The sequence below is a fragment of the Pararge aegeria genome, chromosome 7 (assembly GCF_905163445.1).
Source record: "Pararge aegeria chromosome 7, ilParAegt1.1, whole genome shotgun sequence".
NCBI classification, from domain to species: Eukaryota; Metazoa; Arthropoda; class Insecta; order Lepidoptera; family Nymphalidae; genus Pararge; species Pararge aegeria.
Genome location: NC_053186.1, coordinates 6,549,680 through 6,572,270, shown reverse-complemented (window position 1 = coordinate 6,572,270; position 22,591 = coordinate 6,549,680). Strand labels below are relative to the sequence as shown.

Below are 22,591 nucleotides of genomic sequence, written 5' to 3'. Positions count from 1 at the left end.
TAATCAAAGCACGAACCAGTTATCATGCCTCTTACATGGCTGACTTTATATACTTATATTGAGTAAAACTAAAGTCCAACAATATAAATAATTAAAGTCTTATTGTAGTGTATAAAAATATCCGGAAAGTTGGTTACGGACTTCTTCTGCAACGCTTGGAACCTTCTTTACCACCCATCATCTTACTACAATACAATGGCAAAAAAAATTATGTACTCATCAACATTTCTTTCTATATACCTATTTGAAGAAAGAAAGTTTTGACTTTTGACTTTGGTTATGGTCTAAGCTAATAACTATACTGCCTTGTTAGTTAGCATGTTCAAAAAGCGGTTATATCCTAGCGGTCAGGACATCGGCCTCACTTTCGGGGGCCAAAAACAAACCATCAAAAAATAATAGTCATATATGGATGTTTGGCCTGAAATAAAAGCTTTTATTAAAATTGAAAATATTTGTAAAATCAAGCCTGAGGTACTAAAATAGTATTTGAAAAACATCCCTTTTTTTACTTTAGAAAATCCTAAAAGTCTGAAAAAAACCGTGTAGCATTTAAAACGAATAAAGTGAAAGTGTTTGAAAAAATCTAAAGCAGAAGTGTTCAAAATAAAATGTCTTAAGTGAAATACCATTTTGTTTTAAATTTCCACGAAATAAACCGAAAATGTGCGACGTTGAAAGTCAAGTGCAGTCAACAACTAAAAATGAAAACTTCGCAATAAAACTTTTTGTACGCACAATTTTCCACTTTGTGTATTTTGTGTGGTTTGTGGGCGTGGCTTCGTGGGGTTTCTATATCTGGTTTACTATAACCGATGATCAGCTGAAGCATCCAATTCTGAAGGATTTGAAGGTTTTGACGCCGTTTTTCTTCACAAATTGGAATTTTGTAAGTATTTTTTAAATAAATTATTATTTAGAATTTACCACTAGGCTATCCCACATCCTTCTAACATTATTATCATCATGTCAACGAATGGAAGTCCACTGATGGTCTTTTGTAGGGAGTCCTGAATACCACGGTCTTGTGCTGCTTAGGTCCAGCGGCTCCCTGCGACTTGCTTGATGTCAGTTCATCAGTTCACCTCGTCGGGGGTCTACCAACGCTGCGTTTACCGTTGTGAGATCGCCATTCCAGCTCGTTGGGACCCCAACCCCCATTACACGTGTTTACACGTACAATATTACTTCCGACCGTGTGCCTATGCTCGTGGATAAAACTGTCAGAGAAGATAAAACCCGTAGAGAAAATATCCGCTGCCAATTTTAGCTATCCACCAAGTTGCACTGGGCCAGCGTGGTGGACTACGGCCTTAGCCCCTTCTCATAGTGGAAAGAAATACATTACCGGCCCGCTACAGGGCCCAATGCTCTGTAGGGTAAGGTAATGTGTTGATATGATGATGATGATGATAATGAATATTAGCTGTGCGGTGGTAAGTGATAATACAGTCTTCGGTAGCGGGCTAACCTGTTAGTGGATGACCCATGATCAGGAAGGTTCTGTTTATACTTTTTATGGGTCCCGTTTAATGATCCGACATTTAATGATTGTTAAAGTCGCCATGTTCCGCATTAGAAGTTATTAAATGTTTTTTGTGAGTATATTATGAAACTATTTCAATTGTCGTTATTCCATATTACGTAACAGAATTATAGACTACTACGATTGTTTGTTTTTGCTTTTCAGCTGTATTATATACGTAGCTCACTAGTCACTCACTTAATCTAATACCTTTGAACGAGCGATTGTCATTAATTCATATTAATTTGTTAAAATTAAGAGAAAAGATGGGACGTGCACAAGGACAACTTATTTCTTCCATATTAAATATGTATCTAATCTGAATTTAGGAAACGGCTTCAACTCTAAATCTACTATGCAGGGCGTTTCGGGGGCGATAAATCTAACTGGGTTTCATTTTCTGAAAACGTCGTTTTGTCCATGTCTCCAGGCAACGAAAAACTGTTCCAATACGCCATACGCCATACGACAATACGTCGATTTAAATCGCCATCACGTGGTCAAGTTAAGCTCAGGTGGTCAGGCGGTTCGAGTCCAAATGATTATTTTTTCTTCTATTTTTTCAAGAAACCGGTAAACTGATATAATATAATTAATAAACGTTGCTAGTTCGTTTAATAATTGTTTTCATTCCGGAGGACAAACATAGCCTGTAAAATTAATAGTTCCCGCATGCGCAAATGCGGACAGAGTCGAGGGGCAATATCCAGTAGTTAATAGTTTCTCAGAGAGATATTCTCAACATACCTATTTTTTGTGAAGCGTGCTTTGCCTTGATTTAGCCTATAAATTATGATTAATCAATTAAGTATTAAAAACTGCCACAGGGTATATATATACGACTGGCTTTCCGGCTAAACCCATGACGTAAATGTAATTTTATGTATATTTATATCAACGGACATCAGCAAATAAAATAGAGTTAGTAGTCCACTTACTACTTCTGATCAGCGAATTTTTCTCATAATATTTTTATACGCACACAATAAACAACCGCCTCGCCCGCAGTGCTATTTAACTATTATTAAATGGCTAACCTGCGGGCTGCTAGACGGTTATAATAATCACATACCCTTTCGTCCGTTTCCTATATTCAATCTATATGTTATCTGTTGATAAGATGCTAAGAAAATTTGATATTTCATAAAAAAATTAATGGACATTTTTTTAATAACAACGTTGCTAAGTAATAACTCTATAGATTACGGATAGATTGAATATTGAAAATGGTCATTAATCAGTTTCTAGGCGGCGTTGTACCGCATCGCTAAATCGCTTGCCGACACTCGTTGTAGTTAGAGTAATGGCTAGCCACAGCTAACGCCTCCCACGAGGTTAATTACTGACTCCCATTACTTATCAATAACTTCCCATTACTTACTACTTAATTTGTTTGATCATAATTTTAGTCTAAAATAACTTTATCAATGAGAATGTTGCGTCGGGTAAGGATCTGATATGTCATCTATGTATAAGTTGCAATCGTAAACATGCCATGTTGTTTGCTGACTCTTGGTAGGTTTATGATTAAAACTCGAATAAAAAAAAATATCATTATGCCTCTTCACATAAACCCAGTAGGGTTGGGGTTTATGTGAAGAGAGGAGGTGAGTTACACAGTTATAGTTTATTACTGTTGCTCTAAGTTGATCAATAAAAAAACAGAAATTATAAATTACGAAATTGAGCCGGTGGAATCAAACCCACCCACTTCCCACTTATTAGATATCAACGTTCGTAATAGAGCCTGGGAGGTCGACTTATCTATAAATTCAATTTGATAACAGGAAATTTCATTCAAGATGAAGGCAATTAAATAATTATAATCAACATAAAAATCGAAGCTTGCTCATTCTTCATTAACAAAACATATGAAATCATTATGACACAGCCCACAGCTGGGTTGTGATACTTGTATTGCGAAACACCTTTGCCCAGATGTCACTACGCGGTCCTGTATCACGAGTGACGACGAGGTTTGCAAACGCTGCGTTTTTCGGTGATTCTTTTTGTACTACAAGTTTTTCCATCCACGCTAACGGAACGCTAAATCGCTTGGAGAGTAACTAGGCAGGACCGAAGCCTTACACTTGACAAAAACGTCATTTTGGGTTAATCATCATCGTCATCATGTCAACCAATCGACGTCCACTGCTGGACATAGGTCTTTTGTAAGAGAGTTTCACGATACACGGTCCTGAGCCGCTTGTCTCCAGCGGCGCCCAGCGACTCGCCTGATGTCATCCGTCCACTTCGTTCGGGGCCGACCTACGCTGCGTTTATCGCCATTCCAGCACTTTAAGACCCCAACATCCATCGGTTCTCCGAGCTATGTGCCTTTTGGGTTAGGGTCTTGTCTTGAATGGAGGAAAACACACCGCAGCGAAAGAAAACAAAAATTATTGCAAGAATGCAAGAACGTTTCGTATTAAATAAAAACTCCATATCAAATAGCAGCAATGTTGTTGTTCGACAATATTTTATAATATAACCTTTAAAATACAGGTTTTGACTAATACCTACTTCCTAGGCTATATTATTACGAGGCTATAAAAATGTATCAAATAACGTATAGTAGTTTTAGTGATCCGCAATAGCAAACAAGAACCCTTTTAGTTTCGAACTCAGTCCGCGCAATTTTCGTAAAAAGGGTTACAAAGTGTTTGTATATAGATTAGTTTTAGTGGAGGTGTGATTTGTTCGGGCGGTAGCTGGAAAAGACATTAATTTTAGTCCAAACGTGAAAGTGGTGGCTATTAGTAGGCTGGTAGGTGGACCAGTGAATAACACATGCGGAGTAGACTTTGAGGACTTTGAGGACTTTGAGGACTATGTACATAATATTATATACACAGTATAAATATAGCTCACCCAAAAAATGGTCAACGCGCCTAGAAGTTTTTTTGGGATTTACGTTTTAGTAAAACAAAATAAAAATAAGACACTTTATATCAGTCTCCTTTTGCTCTTAGCGTGATAATATAAATGTTGGTATTACCTTACTACTTTGACTTCGTGTAATGTTAATTCGCTAACAAAAAATTGCAAGTATGCCTAAGTAGAAATGGAAATAAATCGGTTTGTTCCCGTCTATAAGAACCTCGGGAAAAGCATTATCCAGCACTCTTGAATGCGTATGTGCAAAATTTTCATAATGACGTGAGAGTCAATCAGAAAACCCAGATTCGCATTATAACATAAGATAATGAGCTTAAATATCTTAATATCTTAAACATAGATACATCGATATTTTCTAACGAAACCTGCATGTTACAAACAATAAGCATGCAATCTTACGTACCTATTATTTATACCCAGCAATTGAAGATGAACTTTGCATTATACGAAACATATTAGGTGTAAATTATACCTGTCAGGTACATACTTAGGTTAAGGCGTCAATGTGCTAGCCATCATTAGCACGGATAATTGTTTAACTCTTTATTAAGATAGCAGCTTATTGTTTGATTAGCTTACATATTTTTAACATAGCAACTGCTGAGTTTCTTGCCGGCTTCTTCTCGGTATAATTTGCCTTTCGAATTGGTAGTAGAGTCACTGCAGACGGACTTCATCATTTTAGAAGAATATATAAAACACATTTAATACATCGAGGTTACTATACTATTGGTGAATTTCATAATGACAAGGTTGCTTGGAAGTACGCCGCTCCGCTTTTATTACAGAATAATAAACAATGATTGTTAAATTATAAAATTATTTTAGAAAAGAGCAACTGCTGAGTTTCTTGCCGGCTTCTTCTCTGTAGAATCTGCTTTTCAAGCCAGTGGTAAAGTTACTACAAATAGACATCCTTGACGTTTCAAAAGTGCTTATTTTAGGTCTACTTGATACGAGTGAATTTTGAATTTGAATTTGGATTTAAATCAATTATTATAAATTAATTTAAATATTTGGGTCAATACCCACCATAGGGCACGGTTCTCCTCTTAGAATAATAGGTTTAGGCTTTAGTTAATCTGGCCATGTAGTTGGTTGACATGGTGTGAAATCTCAGCAATGCAGATTTAACCGCACCACTAAAGCAAGTTACATATAAATTTTAAAACGCACATAATTCGTAAAAAGGTGAGTTCCGGCGATCGCTTTCGATCCGTGGAGTGTGGAAGTCGTTACAAAAGACATATCCAGCAGTCAATGTCTTTCGGTTGATTTCATGATGATGACGATTAATTGCAAACCTCTGCTCAGCCACTCGTTCCTCACCGAACGCCGCGTGAGCATGCGTGTGCGTCAATTGTTTAAAATATTTCAATGATTTATTAATATTGTTTATGTTTAGGATTACTGATAAATGATAATTCAATATTATGTATGGATTACTGACTTTGATATAATAAGTAATGTAAATAACAGTAATGTTGTTGAGATATCTACTCTAATAGAGCGGCAATAAGTTAAAATTATAAATTAACACCTGAAGTTTTATTAGCCTATGGGAAATCGAACCTTAACACCACGAATTACGGCTCATAATTCTAGTTGCATAAAGAACTTGGCAAAGAGCGAGGGCTGATTGACACACGCGTATTGATGCTGGCACCATTTAATCGTAACCGCACTATTCTATTTCCTGCTTAAATCTGGTTTTTTTATTTTTCCCTGTTTACTTTTCCGGGCTAAAGAGTACCAGTTCTTGAGTTAAACATTAGTATACATGCTATATTTGATTCATAAAAATCCCGCGGGATGGCACTCCGGTAATTATCAGGAAAAAAGAGTTTTCTATATCTATAAACGTTTCCAGGATGCAATCTATTTACCTATGTTTAGTGTTTTTCGTTTCCCATGCGCTTGCGGGGACAAAAAATGGAGTAACTGGTGTATAACACATTCATGCTCAAATGGCAAAATGTATTCTAATGAAGTTTTGTACTATGACCTGCCAGATGAGTGAAAAGGAAAAAAATATTTTGTTATTTGGCTTTAGTTGTTAGTTTTTTGTTACTTAGTTACGTCAAAAAAGTCCTTCGTGTGCGTTAATACAGGATAAGGACTTTTGTACGGTCCGTTCCGCTACTGCCAGCTCGGCTCGAAAACCCTGAAACTTGAACCGTCGTAAAGGAAATTCTGCAATCAGAGTAATTGCGATCTAGTGCACATTGTAGTAAGGTGTGATTTAGAATGCACGCAAATTTTGTAAGCCACTAAAAGGGCGATATTCATCAAGTAAATAATTGAGTGAAACTTCTGTACTATTATTATATCTATTATGTGCCCCTGCTTTGTTACTCACACAGATTAAACTTGTTGACACCCGGTGCTTCTGTATTAAGTTGCAGGTAAATAAATCAGTTCGGTTAAACGAATTGACGAAGATGTACTTCCGGTATAATTAAATTATTTCCGAGGATGCATCGCCTTAATCTGTGTATCACAAAATAGGTAGTATCCTTGAAAAATGTTAAAGAAACACATTGTTTACATTAAAATTAACATAATGTTACTTGTTCGGTAGACTGTTGAAAACGTTTGACTCGGAAAGACTGTATGCTAAAATTTTAAAAATGGCGAAATTAAAACTATTGCTGTGTATAAAATCGGTTTTTCATGGTGTTGCGTTCACTACTATGGTGTTCGTTTCGATTTGGGGTGTAATCATGCTCATGGGAATAAAGGATGATGGGAAAACTCCCGTTATAATTTTGGATACAAAGAAATATGCCGCGGGTTTTCTCACTAACTGGAATTTGGTAAGTTAGTGGTTTAATAATTTTCCTTTGGTAGGTAAAAAGGTAAACAAAAAACAGGTTTTACTGTAGAAAAGTATTCGTGATATTAAGAAGTTCTAATGGCTAATAAATAATGAGCTCATTCATATTGAACAAGGAAAAATAATTTTGTATTTTATATAAAGTTGCGTTACAACTGGGAATTTTGATGTGTTGAAAAAAACGTGTACAAATAGCATGGGCTGATATTTATAGAAGTTCAAAGTTTGTATTAACGTGAGCTTATAGAAAAGTCCTATTAAAGTATAAAAGAATACGTAAACGATAAAAAAGCGAGGGTATAAATGAGACACTTTTCGAAAGTCAAAAGTCGAATATTTCTTTATTCCATTAGGCCTCGTAGATGGAACTTTTGATGACACTTTGACAAACATAGTAGTTTGTAGTGATAACTACATTCGTAAACCTAAAACTAACGCTACGATAATTTATTATTATTTTTATTATAAAGGCACCTATTAAAATGTTTTTTTTTTAATTATTTGTAATTCGGCGAATTCTTTTATAGCCCTGAGAAGAAGACTTGGGCAATGAAAAGGTCACCCCGGGTGTGTTAGTAATGACCAGTGGCGTGCACCGGGTTTTTGACCAGGGTATGCATAAAGCAAAAAAATTCAAAGCATGGAAAAATTCCCCTCCAATACGAGTTATATAAAATAATTTGGGTATGCAGTGCTTTTGTGCATGTATGAAGTGCACGCCACTGGTAATTACATACATATTGGATAAACGTAACATGGATTTTAAGGTCCATCCAGACCGGATGTCCTAGCCAGCTAAGCTCCCAATTCGTGAGTGAAAACTTAGCTTTCACGGAAATTTTGAACATGGGCCTTCATAAGCTATACGTAAAAATATAATACCTCTTTTGCACGTCGACAAAGTGTTACGGACGTCGGGATGGACTTCAATAATACTCATTTGTTACTTATTACAATTGTTGTGTCTTCAAGCAGAGGTTCGTTCACCCAACTCTTGATATAACAAAGACCCCTTGACAATCCAATCCTGATAACCAAATTTATAGTCACAACTTTTAACGAAGAAGCATTAAACTAAAATGTGATAAAATCCCTATCCCTACTAATATTATAAATGTGAATGTTTTTTGTTTGTTACTCTTTCACGCAAAATCTACTAAACCGATCATCACGAAACTTTGTACACATATTTCTGAAGGTATTAGAAATAATATAGGATGCTTTTTATCCCGAAATTAAGCTCAGTTCTCTCGGGAGAGGGGACGAAAGTGTTTGACGATTTTACCAGGCTTAGCTATCCTAAATACATAAAGTCCTGCACATTTATGAGACACATGTCTTTCGAAAAACAAAAACAAAAGCGGACGAAGTCGCGGGCCACAGCAAGTATTACATAAATCATACTGATTTATTCTATAAGAATTACTCCTTTTGCTAATTATAATTAATAAAATAAAAAATCATTCTCATCAATCATATTATATGTATTTATATACATTATTCATAAAAATGTTCATCAGTTATCTAAGTACCCATAACAGAAGCTACGCTTACTTTGGGGCTAGATGGCGATGTGTGTATTGCCGTTGTATATTTTGTTGTAGCTGACCCGCGCAACTTACCCCTACTGATAAAAAGTATCCTATATATTGACCCGGTATATCAGCTCCCACTGTACCAAACTTTATTTAAATCCGTTCAGTAGTTTTCACGTGATGCCCGGACAGAAAGACAGACAGACTGACAGACAAAAATTAAATAAAAATCTGTTTTGGACTCAGTGTAGATTATAAAGCAACCCCCGCAAGCAATATACAGAAATCTTCCAGATACAGTTTTATAATAAGTATATATATATATATGTCACGTGACGCAAATATGGCGTAGCAGGTTGGTTCCACTAGTCAGTTAGTGACTTCCATGTTACTGAATATTTGTTTAATGTATATCCAAACCCAACAAATAATCCCTATCCCTATCCCTATCCCTACTAATATTATAAATGTCAATGTAAGTTTGTTTGTTACGCTTTCACGCAAAAACTCCTTAACCGATCCTAGTGAAACTTTGTACACATATTCTTGAAGTGTTAGAAGTAATATAGGATACTTTTCATCCCGACATTAAGCTCGGTTTCTTCGGGAGAGGGGATGAAAGTGTTTGACGATTTTAACCCAACCCACGGACAAATTATAACCGATTTAAATAATTATTTTTCTACTATAGAGGTTGTAAAATGTGTTTAATTTTTCCCAAACTGTGGTTGCAACAGCAGCAAACCCCTCATTCGAGGGGTAATAACGATTCAATGAATACTTTAATTTTTTTTTAGATATACAACTAAATTTAATGCCACATCAAAAAACAAAATCAAACGCAGACGAAGTCGCGGGCAACAGCTATTTATCTAATATTAAAATATTCATCAAATAATTATCTTCTTTATGTGGTGGAAGTCGGCACTCGTAACAAAAGTGCTATTTCACCATATTAAACTCTCCACCTAAGTGTAAGTTTATTCGTTCCTAACGGATCACGGGGTAATTCCCTGACAAATACGATATGTCTGGATGGACATTAAACTTATCTTACGTTTAACCAATAGATAATATTTCTACGTACCCATAGTAAGTTTAAATGAATACATTTAACTGATAAGTTAACTATCAATATTGCGTGTTATGACGTTAAGTGTTGCTTAATTTTCAAGGAATGTATTACCCTAATTTGTGGGTAAACTATAATAAATGCCAGAAGTATTTATACCCAAGATAAAACCGCTATGCCCTTAGAACAACAATTATGTATTTGTTTGTGTATATGAATTTTTGTTTCCCTAAATACAATATATTTTATTTTTTACTACGGGCAACTAATAGTTCCAGATGAAAATACATAAGAATACTATACAATATATGAAAATAACTATAAATTCTAGATATCAATAAAAATAGCGTTAATATTGTTTTTTAAGACGAATGTAAGGCGACATTTTTTGATCTATTTATAGCTATTTTAATAAAAGAAAAATAGATCAATCGGATTTGGAACAATGGCTTCGCCTATCAGTACATGTAAAAAAAAAAACTATATTATTAAGTACCTTCCTGGCGCAGTGGTTTTATGTTGGAAGTCCCGGGTTCGTTTACCGGCAGGAGAGATTTGAGTACGTATTATATATGAGAATTTATTATATCTTAATTTTCTCTGGTCTAGTCTGGTGGGAGGCTTCGGCCACTACCACCAGGTGATTGCATCAAAGGATAACTTGAAGTGCAATAAAAAATGATTATAATAATGCACGCCAACCCGCCTTGGACAAGCGAGGCGGGGGAAAACTTTAATTAATGAGAGTGGAGGCTTGTGTATAGCTGCGGAATATTAAAGACCTGATGACGATGATGATGATGGCAGGTGCTCAGGAAACTTAGTAGTACATAGTTAAGTTTATTGCACTGGTTCTGCTATTAGACGGCCGACTGACGCAGTGGGCGGCGACCCTGCTTTTTGAGTCCTAGGCCGTGGGTTCGATTCCCACAACTGGAAAATGTTTGTGTGATGAACATGATTGTTTTTCAGTGTCTGGGTGTTATATTATAAGTATTTATATGTATTATATTCATAAAAATATTCAACAGCTATCTTAGTACCCCTAACACAAGCTACGCTTACTTTGGGGCTAGATGGTGATGTGTGTATTGTCGTAATATATTTATTTATATTATTATTATTATATTTTCTCAAAAAAAATATACACGTAGGTATATAATACCGGTAGATAATTAAAATGTTAATGGCAAATAATTAAATGAATACTTGAAAAGTTTCCATATGATACGATGCGTACCTAAATTTTTGCAATTACCTTAACCTTAGCGTTAGGAGTAAGACATTGACGCTGTCCAACCCGCGCCTTGACGAGGATGTTAAGCTATCGAGACCAAAAAGGAGATGTAATGAGTAGGCTGCCGATAACGTTAGTAACGAGGTGAGAAGGAATTGAAAATAACTATATTTACTATAATACTTATACGTACCTGAGCTCTGTTTTGAGGTGTTAATTAAATTAACATTCCAATTTAACAATGATATCATATGTTATGTCATACCAAAAAAATCCTGCTAAGTGCATACTAGGCTCGCGTAAATAACCTATAAAAATCTATCATCATAAATAATAATACCTACTAATATTAAGGGGCAAAATATTGCCATTACAATCGAAAAAAATATGCATTGAAAAATAACAATTGAATAGTAAATTACAAAGACTGTCATTGGATATATAAATAACTATTATATCAAATTTAATAATTGTCGTTTTGTAGAAAATATTAAAGAATATTTATTTTCTCCATAAAAAAAAGATCGATTTACTCTCAACGAATTCGTTTAGGTCTTCTTAGTGTCGAATCCGGTTAAGTTAAGTTGAGTGCATTTTTATTTCAGTACTCAGAAAAACGCTTAAAAATAAAATTAAAAGAGTTAGGTTGAGTTTGTTTTTATTATCGCTCACAAAATCAAAGTACCGGGATGAAATAACTGAAAGACGCAATTTAAGATAGGTAAAGGTAATATTCGGTTTCTTTGTTTTTAGAATTCGAAATAAATAAACAAGAATATAGTATAAGTTTGCATGATTTTGATCAGAATTCAGAATACTAGACACCGCCATTCTTTATTTATATCTTACTGTTTTGTTTAAAAATTATCAAAACTTATAAAAGAAATGTGGAGATTTATTTTAAATTAGAACCGCTTCCTAAAAATTATTTCGGTAATAATTTCACAGCACAAGCGATGCAGTAGTGATAATACTTAACAACCGTGAGACAGTAATCCTTGAAAGGTTTTTGACATTAAAAATATAACGCGGAAATAATAAATATTATGCTTACGAGTTTACATGACGAGTGCATGTAACTATAAAATTTTATTAACTTTTTTAGCAGTTCCCGTTGACTTCGTCTGCGTACAATTTACTATACACGTGTACAAGTCTCCTTGTCTCATACAAACTTTTGTTTTAAGACATACCACGTCGCGTAGCCCGACCGTTACTCGACTCTTGGGGTGTAGCTTGATGGTAAATAGTCTATAACTTAGCTTTGGGTTATCAAATGTAAAAAATATAAGCTCCTTAAAGTATTTTTTTTTCTTATTCAATTTCGCTTGGTAGTAAATCCCTAGCATTTTGTGGTTAATGTTATCTTTTACGTATAACTAGGTCGTGGAAACTTCATTGGGTCATGTGATAAAAATAGAACATTATTCTCATGTTGTTCTGTGTGTTTCCTTGGAAAAGCTTAGAAATTAAAAATAAATAATAATGCCTGCCAGGCCATCTGCAAAAACATAACAATAAACTGACTAATGAATTAAAATTATACAAAAGAAAATTAGTTCGTTTATTTATTTGTCACCAATGTTTGGTTCAACTGCAGATCTCGACAAAAATAAATCGAAGATAATCAAAAATTTAATTTCACTTTATTATTAAATAATAAATATTAAAATGTTACTAGGAATTGTTTTTAGTACACGTATTAAAAGTTTTGTACGCTCCTAATTGACTTTCGATACTCTGTAATTTCAGAGTGAAATGTAATTTATCAGATTCGCTCACAAAGGATTACAGAATTTGCAACTTTATAACGAGTATCATTAGGGTAATTTTTATTTGACGCTATGATGTTACAGTGTTTCGATATTCGAAAACGATTCACACACTCCACGAATGATATTGATAATTGTAGATTGGTCATGATAATTTTATACTTATATTATACATTTATATAATATTATGTAACTATATATTAATAAGGGAGAAACCGACAAAAGGACAAAGTGTAATTTAAGCCATGTAAACTCTGGAGAGCGTACTTTAATCAATCAATATGGGTAATTGTACTTTCGTATGGCAATACTTTCTTCTCAATTAAAACCTCACATACCCTCAATTATAGTCGCCCAAAAAATAAAGAAGGCGGGCGTCTAATTAGTTTTAAGTTAAATTAATAATAGTTAAATAAGTTATCGTGTATTATTAATTTATATTAACAAATTAAAATGGAGGAATTGTGGAAAGACAGTAATATATTTTATAATATCTTGTGTTTTTTGATAACGGAAAATGAAAAATTGTTTGATAGAAGTGACGCAGTTTTGTACTGGCGTACAGTGTTTCATTTTTTTGGTATTTTACATCACGTGTACATTGGGCTATTCGCTAAGGGGTTGAATATTGAGAATAATCCCAACCCGGATATAAGAATGTTGTATACATTCGGCCCTGGTTATTTAACCGGATGGAATTTTGTAAGTACCCATCTCTTTTGTAATTTTATCTCTTTTCCACTTGACGTTTCAAAAGTGCTTATAAATTAGGCCTACTTGTAATAAATGAATTTTGAATTTTAGGTAATCTAACAGATCTTTGACGGAGTTCTGAGGTAGCATATATTAAAAAAAAAACTTTTTTTTTCGAAGTCGGGGAAAAAAGGTCATAAAATTTTTAAGTTATGGATAAAGTTACGACAAATTAATATTGCGTACAATATATTTGTCGCAGGGTAATTATGATATCTGGATTTTCGTAAAACGCCTAGGCGTATATGAAAAATACACTCGATTTGATTAATTTTCCTTAGATAGCAAAACAATTTTTTTTAAATAAGTTATGTTGATAGGAGTTTGTGTATGTATTACATGAAAAATATTGGCATTTTTCTATGTAGTACCTAATTACGGTTATTTGTGAGAATGAAAGTTTGTGGGGTATAATTTGAAAGGTTATTGTTTTTATCATTTCTAGAAACTCACCACCACCACTTAACTTAATATGCACTGGGAATGCGGAATGTAGTTAGGGTACCGTTTAAAAAAAATAAACATTTACAATGTGATGATGATGCGCAAAATCTATATTTTATAAAGGGATTTGTCGAATTTTCTGATTTCCTAATGTCCCTGTGACATAAATATGTCATATCTGTCTAATCCTTCCGCATTTTTCTAACAATTATCATTTGACTCAACCTGATTACTGCCGCTTGAGTTTAATGGTTAGGAAGTTCAACTACGGATCACGAGGTCCTGGATTCAAGTTCTGGTTTGGGCCAACAATTGTTAGGTTTCGAGTATCCTGCCAAGAATATCTTAGTCGGTACCGTACCAGGAAACGACACGGATTTAGGAATTCTGCGTTGTCCACCACCGTGTCTCGAAAAGCACGTTAAGCCATTGGTCCTGGTATTATAAACAAGATTTTTTTACTACGATGGTGCAATCTAAGATGGTATCGGGCTAACCTGGAGTTAGTGCAGTAACATTCAATATAACTCATAATCGGTTTCTACGCCCTATCATGACAACATGGCGACACGTTTTCGTCGTCTGGCGGAAGCCAGTGGGTCGCTTTTACAGTGGCGTGCATATGTACAGGGTATGCAAATGATATGAAATCAAGAGAAACTCCAGTAAGTGTTATAAAAACCAAAGAGTAGGCTTTTATAACTCTTATAAAGCCTACCCTTAAGGTTTTTATAACACTTAATAGACATTTTTTTAAATTTTGTATTATCTGCACCCTTAGTGCATACTCTGTGCATACCCTGTATGCACGCCACTGAGCTTAAACCCAACCGACAAAGATCGAAAAAGATACCAGACCGAAATGTTAATAGGTTGATGATATGCAAGAAGCACATACTTCATTCATGAATTTTTCAGGCGAGTATCCCAAAAGGGTAAATTTTTTATCTGTAACTCAAAGGAAGGAAGCCTACATAAATGTGGGATCTAAATAAACGTATCTAAACCCTTTGCGTCTTTATCAACCAACCCCAAAACGATATCCGCGCGGACGGGTTTCGTAACGCCCTTTATCACGCCTTATCAGTGTTATCACACGAGACCGAAACGTGACGAACTTTGTCCGGCGCTGATAAAGTGGATCCGTGATGAAACTAGGCCTCGCGTGACTTCTATTACCATTTAAACATGGTCACTTTTTGTTCGCCTTAATCGAAGGCTACGATGCTGCGTTTAACCACAGTCCTTAGTGGCGTCAAGGGTGCGTTCTGCGTGAGACCAATCCAGTAGCCTAAGAAAAAGATTTGCCATCGCAATGCAAGAGTCGTTTTCGAGTATCAAACTCTTTCGTCAAAGTGAAATGGACTTAATATCAAATCAGGAACTTCTGATTTTGTATTTTATAAACCAACCAACAACCTGCCGTATCATCAGTACTTTGTCATAATATTTGAGTTTCTTGCGGAAAAAAGGTATATTTGCCGAGTTCCCTTCCTCTTTTCCACGTGGGGTTGAGTGAAATACGCCTGGACCTCCTCCTCCACCACTTTAAAAATAAAATGTACGTTGTATGTATATATGTACTTACTTTTGTGACGCCTATTATAGCCTCCTTTTAGGCCTATTTTAATAAATAGGGTGTCGTTGGCTACATTTTAGCGTCTAGACTATGTGACGTAACAATGAATGTTTTTCAGTGTCTGGTTGTTTATATGTATTTATATATATATGTTCTAAGTATGTATGTATATTATTCATAAATAATAAATATATTCATCAGTCCTCTTAGTATCCATAACGCTTACTTTGGCTAGATGGCGATGTGTGTATTGTCGTAGTATATTTATTTACTTAATTTGAATATGGCGCATAAATATCCGTTTGAGCATTCTCATTATATCAGTATTGACGAAGAGCTGGATAGCCTCGATGTTTACAATATTAAATGTAAAAGTTTGCATGGTTGCACGTTTGTTGCTCGTCCACAACTTATTATAAGGCATCAGCCTAATAGGCCAGTTGGTTTCCTTAAAAAGACAATGAAAAATTATTATAAACAAACAGACACAAACTAATTACTTAACAATAAAAGTCATCCAGACGTAGAGGTCGTGCTGATAACTCCGTAGAATCCGTGAGACAATAATTTGTACGTAATTACTGATATACAATAATTAAAACAATTAAAATAGATAATTATTGATTGCTATATATTTTAGTAGGTAATATTATATTATTATATAAAAAACCAACGGCTCATTTGTTTTTAATGACTGCAATCACACCTAAAAGAAATAGCTGGCATCGTCCAGCGCGATTATAAAAAACCGAACGAGCGCGGGCAAACTGCCATCGGGCACTGCTATTCATCATCATCATGATGATGAATAGCAGTGATCAACCCACAACTATCTCATCATCATATCATACCCATCACACAATGAGGTAGGGTTAAAGCCTTAGTTCTGCCACGCTTGTCCAGTGCGGATTCCTGGACTCCATACACCTTTGAAAACATTATGGAGAACTCTCACGCATGCAGTTTGCCTCACGATGTTTTCCTTGCTGCTGGTATTCGAACTCGCCCCCCCGAAAGTGAATCCGAAGTCCTACCCACTGGGCTACCACCTCTTCGCTTCTATTAAGGTTTTATAATTCTGACACCAGAGCATAAACAATATTAAAATAATACTGCTCTACGGTTTCGATTTTAGAACGTTGCAAACTACTCGTAAAACATTACTCCGTGCACTTTTCCATTTCCACTTTTTTTTTGGGCAATTTTTCCAAAATAATCTTTACATTTGAATTTTTTATTTTTCAATCCCATATCTTTATTTTTTATAACTACGATTACCCTTATGCTTATTTGCTTTAGATGTAACTTTGTTTTCTTTATCATGGGCGAAAGACATGCGATTATCCACAATCTTATGACGTGACACTTTTTAGAGCTCGTCCGAGGAAGTGCTGTCGCTATGCTTATTTCTGCCGCTAAGCAGCATTGTTGCAATGCTGTGTTTCGGTTTAAATTACGTGGTTGCGGGTGTAATTATAGGCACATGAGGCTTAAACTACGCCTTCAATTAATGGACATATGCGGCATGTTCCAGGACGTGCTCCTTGCATGCCCTGTGAAGTGTTGCCCCGTTTAATAAAGTAAACGTTGGTGGAACTTCATTTCAGAGTACTCGGCATCTTATGTGATAGAAGTAAGCCCCTTACCTTCAAATCGTTTCATTATGTTGCCTTTGTTTCAGACCTTCCAAACAGTGTTCCTCGGGTTGTCTCTGATCCACGATGTGCTGGAGTGGCTTGACAAGCAGAAGAGCAACCTTGGCAGCAAGATCAAGTATTGGAGGGATGTGATATTCTGCGGCATGGTGTTACCTTTTACATTGGTAGGTTATAAGCACTTATTAATATTATATACATTTTTGTTATTCTTCTACAAGATGACCTTTGAATGCAATCTCACCTGATGGTAGATATGGATCTAAGAAAACGGGCTAACCTTTTAGGCATAAGGCAGTTATATCACACCCAAACTCCTAATAATTGGTTTCTTCGCATCAGTCTAAAAACCAATTGTTCTACTGATTTTTTTCCTTTATTTATCAAAATATAGATTAATATATAAATAATCCAATGCACCATCCTTAGAAACGAAACAGTTTATGCGAGAATAGCGGCGAGTTCACAAATAGTAAGTAAAAACAGTATTGAAACAGGTACAATGAAAAATATAAAAAAAAGTATCTTCAATTGCCATCCAATTATACCTATATATTGCCGCCAAATTTGTATGTTTATGTGAAGTACTATAAATAAATATGCCACGACAATACATCGCCATCTAGCCCCAAAGTAAGCGTAGCTTTTGTTATGGGTACTAAGATTACTGATCAATATTTTAATGAATAATATACATAAATACTTATAATATAACACATACACACCCAGACACTGAAAAACATTCATGCTCATCACACAAACATTTTTCCAGTTGTGGGAATCGAGCCCGCGGCCTTAGACCCAGAAAGCAGGGTCGCTGCCGGCTGCGCCTATCGGCCGTCCAATAAAAGTGTATTAATTCATTCATTCATACAATTCAAATTCTTATAATGGTAACTAGATATAGTTATACCGATATCTATTTACCATTTATATCAATAATTATTATAGCTACAGTAATTCTTGATCCATACGATTGGCAAATTCCAGGAATTTTTAATTTTGTTGTCTTGATAATAGAATTCACATCTGTCTGTTATGTATTCGTGAACGTATTTTAACAACATTTTTTTTTCCAATACAAGTTAGTCGCAATCTTACCCGGTAGTAAGTGTTGATGCATTCTAAGATGGTAGCGGGCTAACCTGTTATCCCTAACATAGTATAGTCATACGCTAATAAGTTTATACGCGTCTCCGCACCGGAACACTGAATCGCTTAGCGGCACGTCTTTTCGTGTACTTAATTTCAACGCAGCTGTACTGTCGTTTGATTGGCTTATATTCTCCTTTCCAGTTCGTAGCAGGCATGTTCTGGACGGTGTACGCTATCGACCGCGAGCTGGTCTTCCCGAAGATCTACGACGAAGTAGTGCCGTGGTGGTTCAACCATTGTGTGCACACCAACATCACGGTGGTTCTGTTGGTCGAGACTTTACTCCAGGCTCGAAGGCACCCAACCAATATGAAGCTGGAGTTAATTCTGTACTGGATTGTCGCGTTTTCTTATGCCATCGTGTAAGTTATTGATCATTATCAATGCATAATCGGTCCACTATTGCTTTATTAATATTGTATGCCTAAATAATGGCACTCGCTTTAACCTGTTTTTTCACCCGCTTTAAATAACGTAACGTAATTCTGTAATAATATTATGTGAACAAGACGTGAACTTTAATCGCTCTCAGTGATAAATATCGCATACCACACCATCGAGTCCAAACTTTTGTCAATCTTACACTATCTCCTAAAGTATTACATTTAAATAAAAAGCTGTAAGGGGTTTTTCTTTCGTCTCTAGAAGATTGTCTTTGTAATAAAATGACTTTACTTTGTAAGGAGCAATATTTTATGCTCATTAATAGCGATTCAATTTTCTCGTAGAATCTCCAGAATTTTATAATATCTTAATTGATTGAATTTGTACAATTTTTTCGCAGGTACTACACCATCTACTTCGTGACTGATCGCTGGTTGTACCAGGTCTTCGGCGTCATGAACTGGTGGCAAGTCTGTCTGTACCAGGTCTTCATTTGGCTAATATCCTACGGCTTCTACAGAATACAGTTCCCAATCAATAGATTGTTCCACGGGGCGGACGTGGAGCCAACCGAAAATGATGCAGAGAAACAAAATAACGATTTTGTTGATGCTGGTAAAACTTACGAAACCGATAGTTTTAGCACTGAGGAAAACGGTAAAGGCGTAGACTTGAATACGTCGCTCCCAGGTGAATCGTGGAGTTTGAAGTTCAGAAGTTTAAAGAATAACATAGAAAATTCCCGATTGTGATCTTTAATAGTAATTAAAAAGCTTGAATGGTTAGCATTAGGTAGGAACCAACTTGTGATCAAGGTGTGGTGATATATAATTATCATAGGACAATGGGTGATTACGATGTTTTTAAATTTTAAAACCCAGTGGCACAACTGTCAAGGGCCCGTCTCAAAAATTTAATTGGGGCCCTAATTAAATTAAATTAAATACTTTAAAAGAATAGTTATTAGGTATGGTGTTTTACTGTAACAAGCTCATTACGGATTAAGGAAAACAGTGGTGTCAACAACTGTGGCTCAGAGAGCAGGCCTATACTCAGTAGTGGAACTAACGGCTAAGAAGCCGATGATGATTACGAAGAAATACTTTAACGGAACAAAAATACTTTAAAATTCTTTAATTAACTAGGATATTATATAACCTTTTCAAAGGCCGTACTTGTCCCGTCTAGCTGTATGGTAGTTACGCCACTGGTAAAACCGTATACCGGTAACTCTTCCGTGGAGGCTCTCAAACTTAGCTCGCATTATTTTTGTTTCTGGAGAGTGTTGAGTGGAGATAAATGCCCCCATACATATCGAGACATGCTAAGATCCATCGTTTCAAATGGTTTGCAGTACATCCTATTATTACCGTTAACTATTTACTTAATCGAAGGTAACAAAATTATAGAAGATCTCAATCATGGATATGTACCAACTCATCTTGACTCTCGTAAGAATAAATCGACAGCTCTTTGATTTTGTGACCAATTGATTCGTATGCATCTAAGAAACACTGGATCTTCAAGTTTCACCTCAGCTCCGATTGATCGAGGCAGCGGATCGTCCCGTGTAGAGGGGCCCTAAATATTTGCTCACAATATTCTTATGATATATAGTAAATGGAAGGATGCAAGCTCTAAAAGATTTTCAACCATTTAAACCCTTTTAATAGTTTACTATTTGTGCAATAAAAATATTAAGATTTGGTAGCTTTATTCTATCTAAAGTAAAGACAAAGTTGAAATGTTCTTTCTTCAAATAGAATTATGATAATTTATGCAAGGTGATGAGTTTTATGTCATTGTACAGTTATTAATAGTACTATCATAACAATAAGTATATAATATTATGGAATGTAGCCTTTGTGCAAGCCCTTAGCGCCGCGCGCCCGCTCTTTTTCACCTCCCAACCCGCCACACCCCGCGGTCGCCTAATGGATGTTGCCGCTGTCACATTATATGGGTTAAAAGAAAAATAATGCTAAGGGCCGTGGGGGTAAGAAGTGAGATTTTAATAGGATTATCCTGGGTCTAGGTCGACTATGACAATGTGCTGATAACTATATAATTGATAACAACGAAATAAATAGTATATATGGTGGCAAACGCATACGCGAATGAACGGATAATGTGATGCTGTTCATTAAAATTATAATATTGTCCTTCAGTGAATTATGTTATAGATTTAATATAATTGTTATACCCATATCAGAATAACTGGCCCGTTATTTTCTGGCTCTGCATCGTAAATTATCACCAGATGAGATTAGGTACAGTCAAGGGTTAACTCCTAGTGGCAAGAAAGAGGCCTAGACCACCTCCTGGCTTGAAAGATGGATCCAGCATTAACTTCAGATTTGGTTAATTGTTGTCTTTCGATATGCTTTGATATAATATGTCCATTTGAGCGGCGGGACCGGAAATAATTAGTTTGATCGTCGGTAGCAGGGGTTGGGGGTGGATCGAAATATTCGATTGATTTATTCCCATGTCCCCAAGAAGAAAATAATATGATCATGATTAATAAGATATGTCAGTTTTTTTTAAGAAGACACAGATTTTCAGTACCTATATGTATTATTTGCCCGATCCGATCTTCGTATCGTTCGATATACCGTATCAAGCGTCGTGTATCGCATCATATAATAGTCGCGTTTTAAATTGTCCAGTTCTGTGTCAGCTTTCCTTTGATTTTCGAACAAAAACGGACTCGACGTGGAACGCCCCGTATCGTATCAGAACGGCGTGTCGAGATCGCGATGAATACAGTGATACGAATACAGTGATCGAGAGAATAATTTTCCTTATATTTTATTTAGTTATGTCATTTGGTACTATTATTTACTGGTCAATATTTTTTAGCAAATAAGTTATTGTATTCTAATAATATTTTGTACATTTATATAAGCAATAAAAATATATAATAATAATAAGTAATAAGTGAATTAATATAACAATATGGTATTAGAGAATAAACAATTTAGAGACTGATTTAATTTTTTTAATAGTTACCTACAGCTAGGGTTGCCAAATGCACACTAAAATAGAGTATAAAAAAAGGCCCTTTTATTAATAAACGTAGCATAACATCATAAAAGTTATGCAGTATTGTGCACACTTTTGACAGCAAGTTTCAATTATCAGAACGTGACAAAACGCAACGATACACCACGTTTATTAATAAGTGAAACTAGAAACCTTTCGCCTATATACAGAGCAACACTTCGCAGGGTGTGCGAAGGACAAGTCCTTCAAATTGCCGCCCTGTGCCCATAAATCTACGGGTAAGAAGTTAAGCCTCGTAGGCCGGAAATTATACCGGTAACCAAGCCTTTCAAACCATAACTGCAATGCTGCATGGTGGTATTACTACCCTGGACTGTATTACAAATTAAATTATTCTTAATTAGAACAATGTTTTCGTTGGTCGTGGCCTTTTTAGTACCTACATAGTTTCCATGGTCAACTTTTGGCTATATCATCAGATCAGCTACATGTCATGAAAATATTTCATTGTCATCCGATTTAAATATGCATGCAGAATTTCATTCCAATTAAAACCGTTTTGCAAGATTTGATAACAGGAGGTATCCCACTCCCCATGTGTCTCACCGGTCGCTAAAAATCTTGAAACCTACTAATAGTAGTGACTAACTTACTTAGAATAAAGTTAAAATAATAAAAGAGGTTTATTAATTTGTATACTTTTATTAGGTTTTATACAAAAGTCTTATAAAACACTACAA

General features: G+C 35.4%; 1 protein-coding gene across 2 annotated transcripts; it reads left to right on the top strand.

The window, feature by feature from the left end:
• The first annotated feature begins 588 nt into the window (after positions 1-588).
• LOC120625219 (androgen-dependent TFPI-regulating protein-like) lies at positions 589-21,803 on the top strand. Of its 2 annotated transcripts, none has more exons than XM_039892211.1 (4): positions 589-889; positions 17,333-17,473; positions 18,603-18,823; positions 19,246-21,803. In XM_039892211.1, the coding sequence occupies exons 1-4, from the start codon at positions 665-667 to the stop codon at positions 19,595-19,597; spliced, it is 939 nt and encodes a 312-aa protein (XP_039748145.1). In that variant the 5' UTR covers positions 589-664; the 3' UTR covers positions 19,598-21,803. The 2 variants fall into 2 exon arrangements, with proteins under 2 accessions (XP_039748145.1, XP_039748144.1); XM_039892210.1 differs by lacking the exon at positions 589-889 and adding an exon at positions 13,221-13,577 and having other exon boundaries at positions 19,246-21,799.
• Positions 21,804-22,591: the final 788 nt, after the last annotated feature.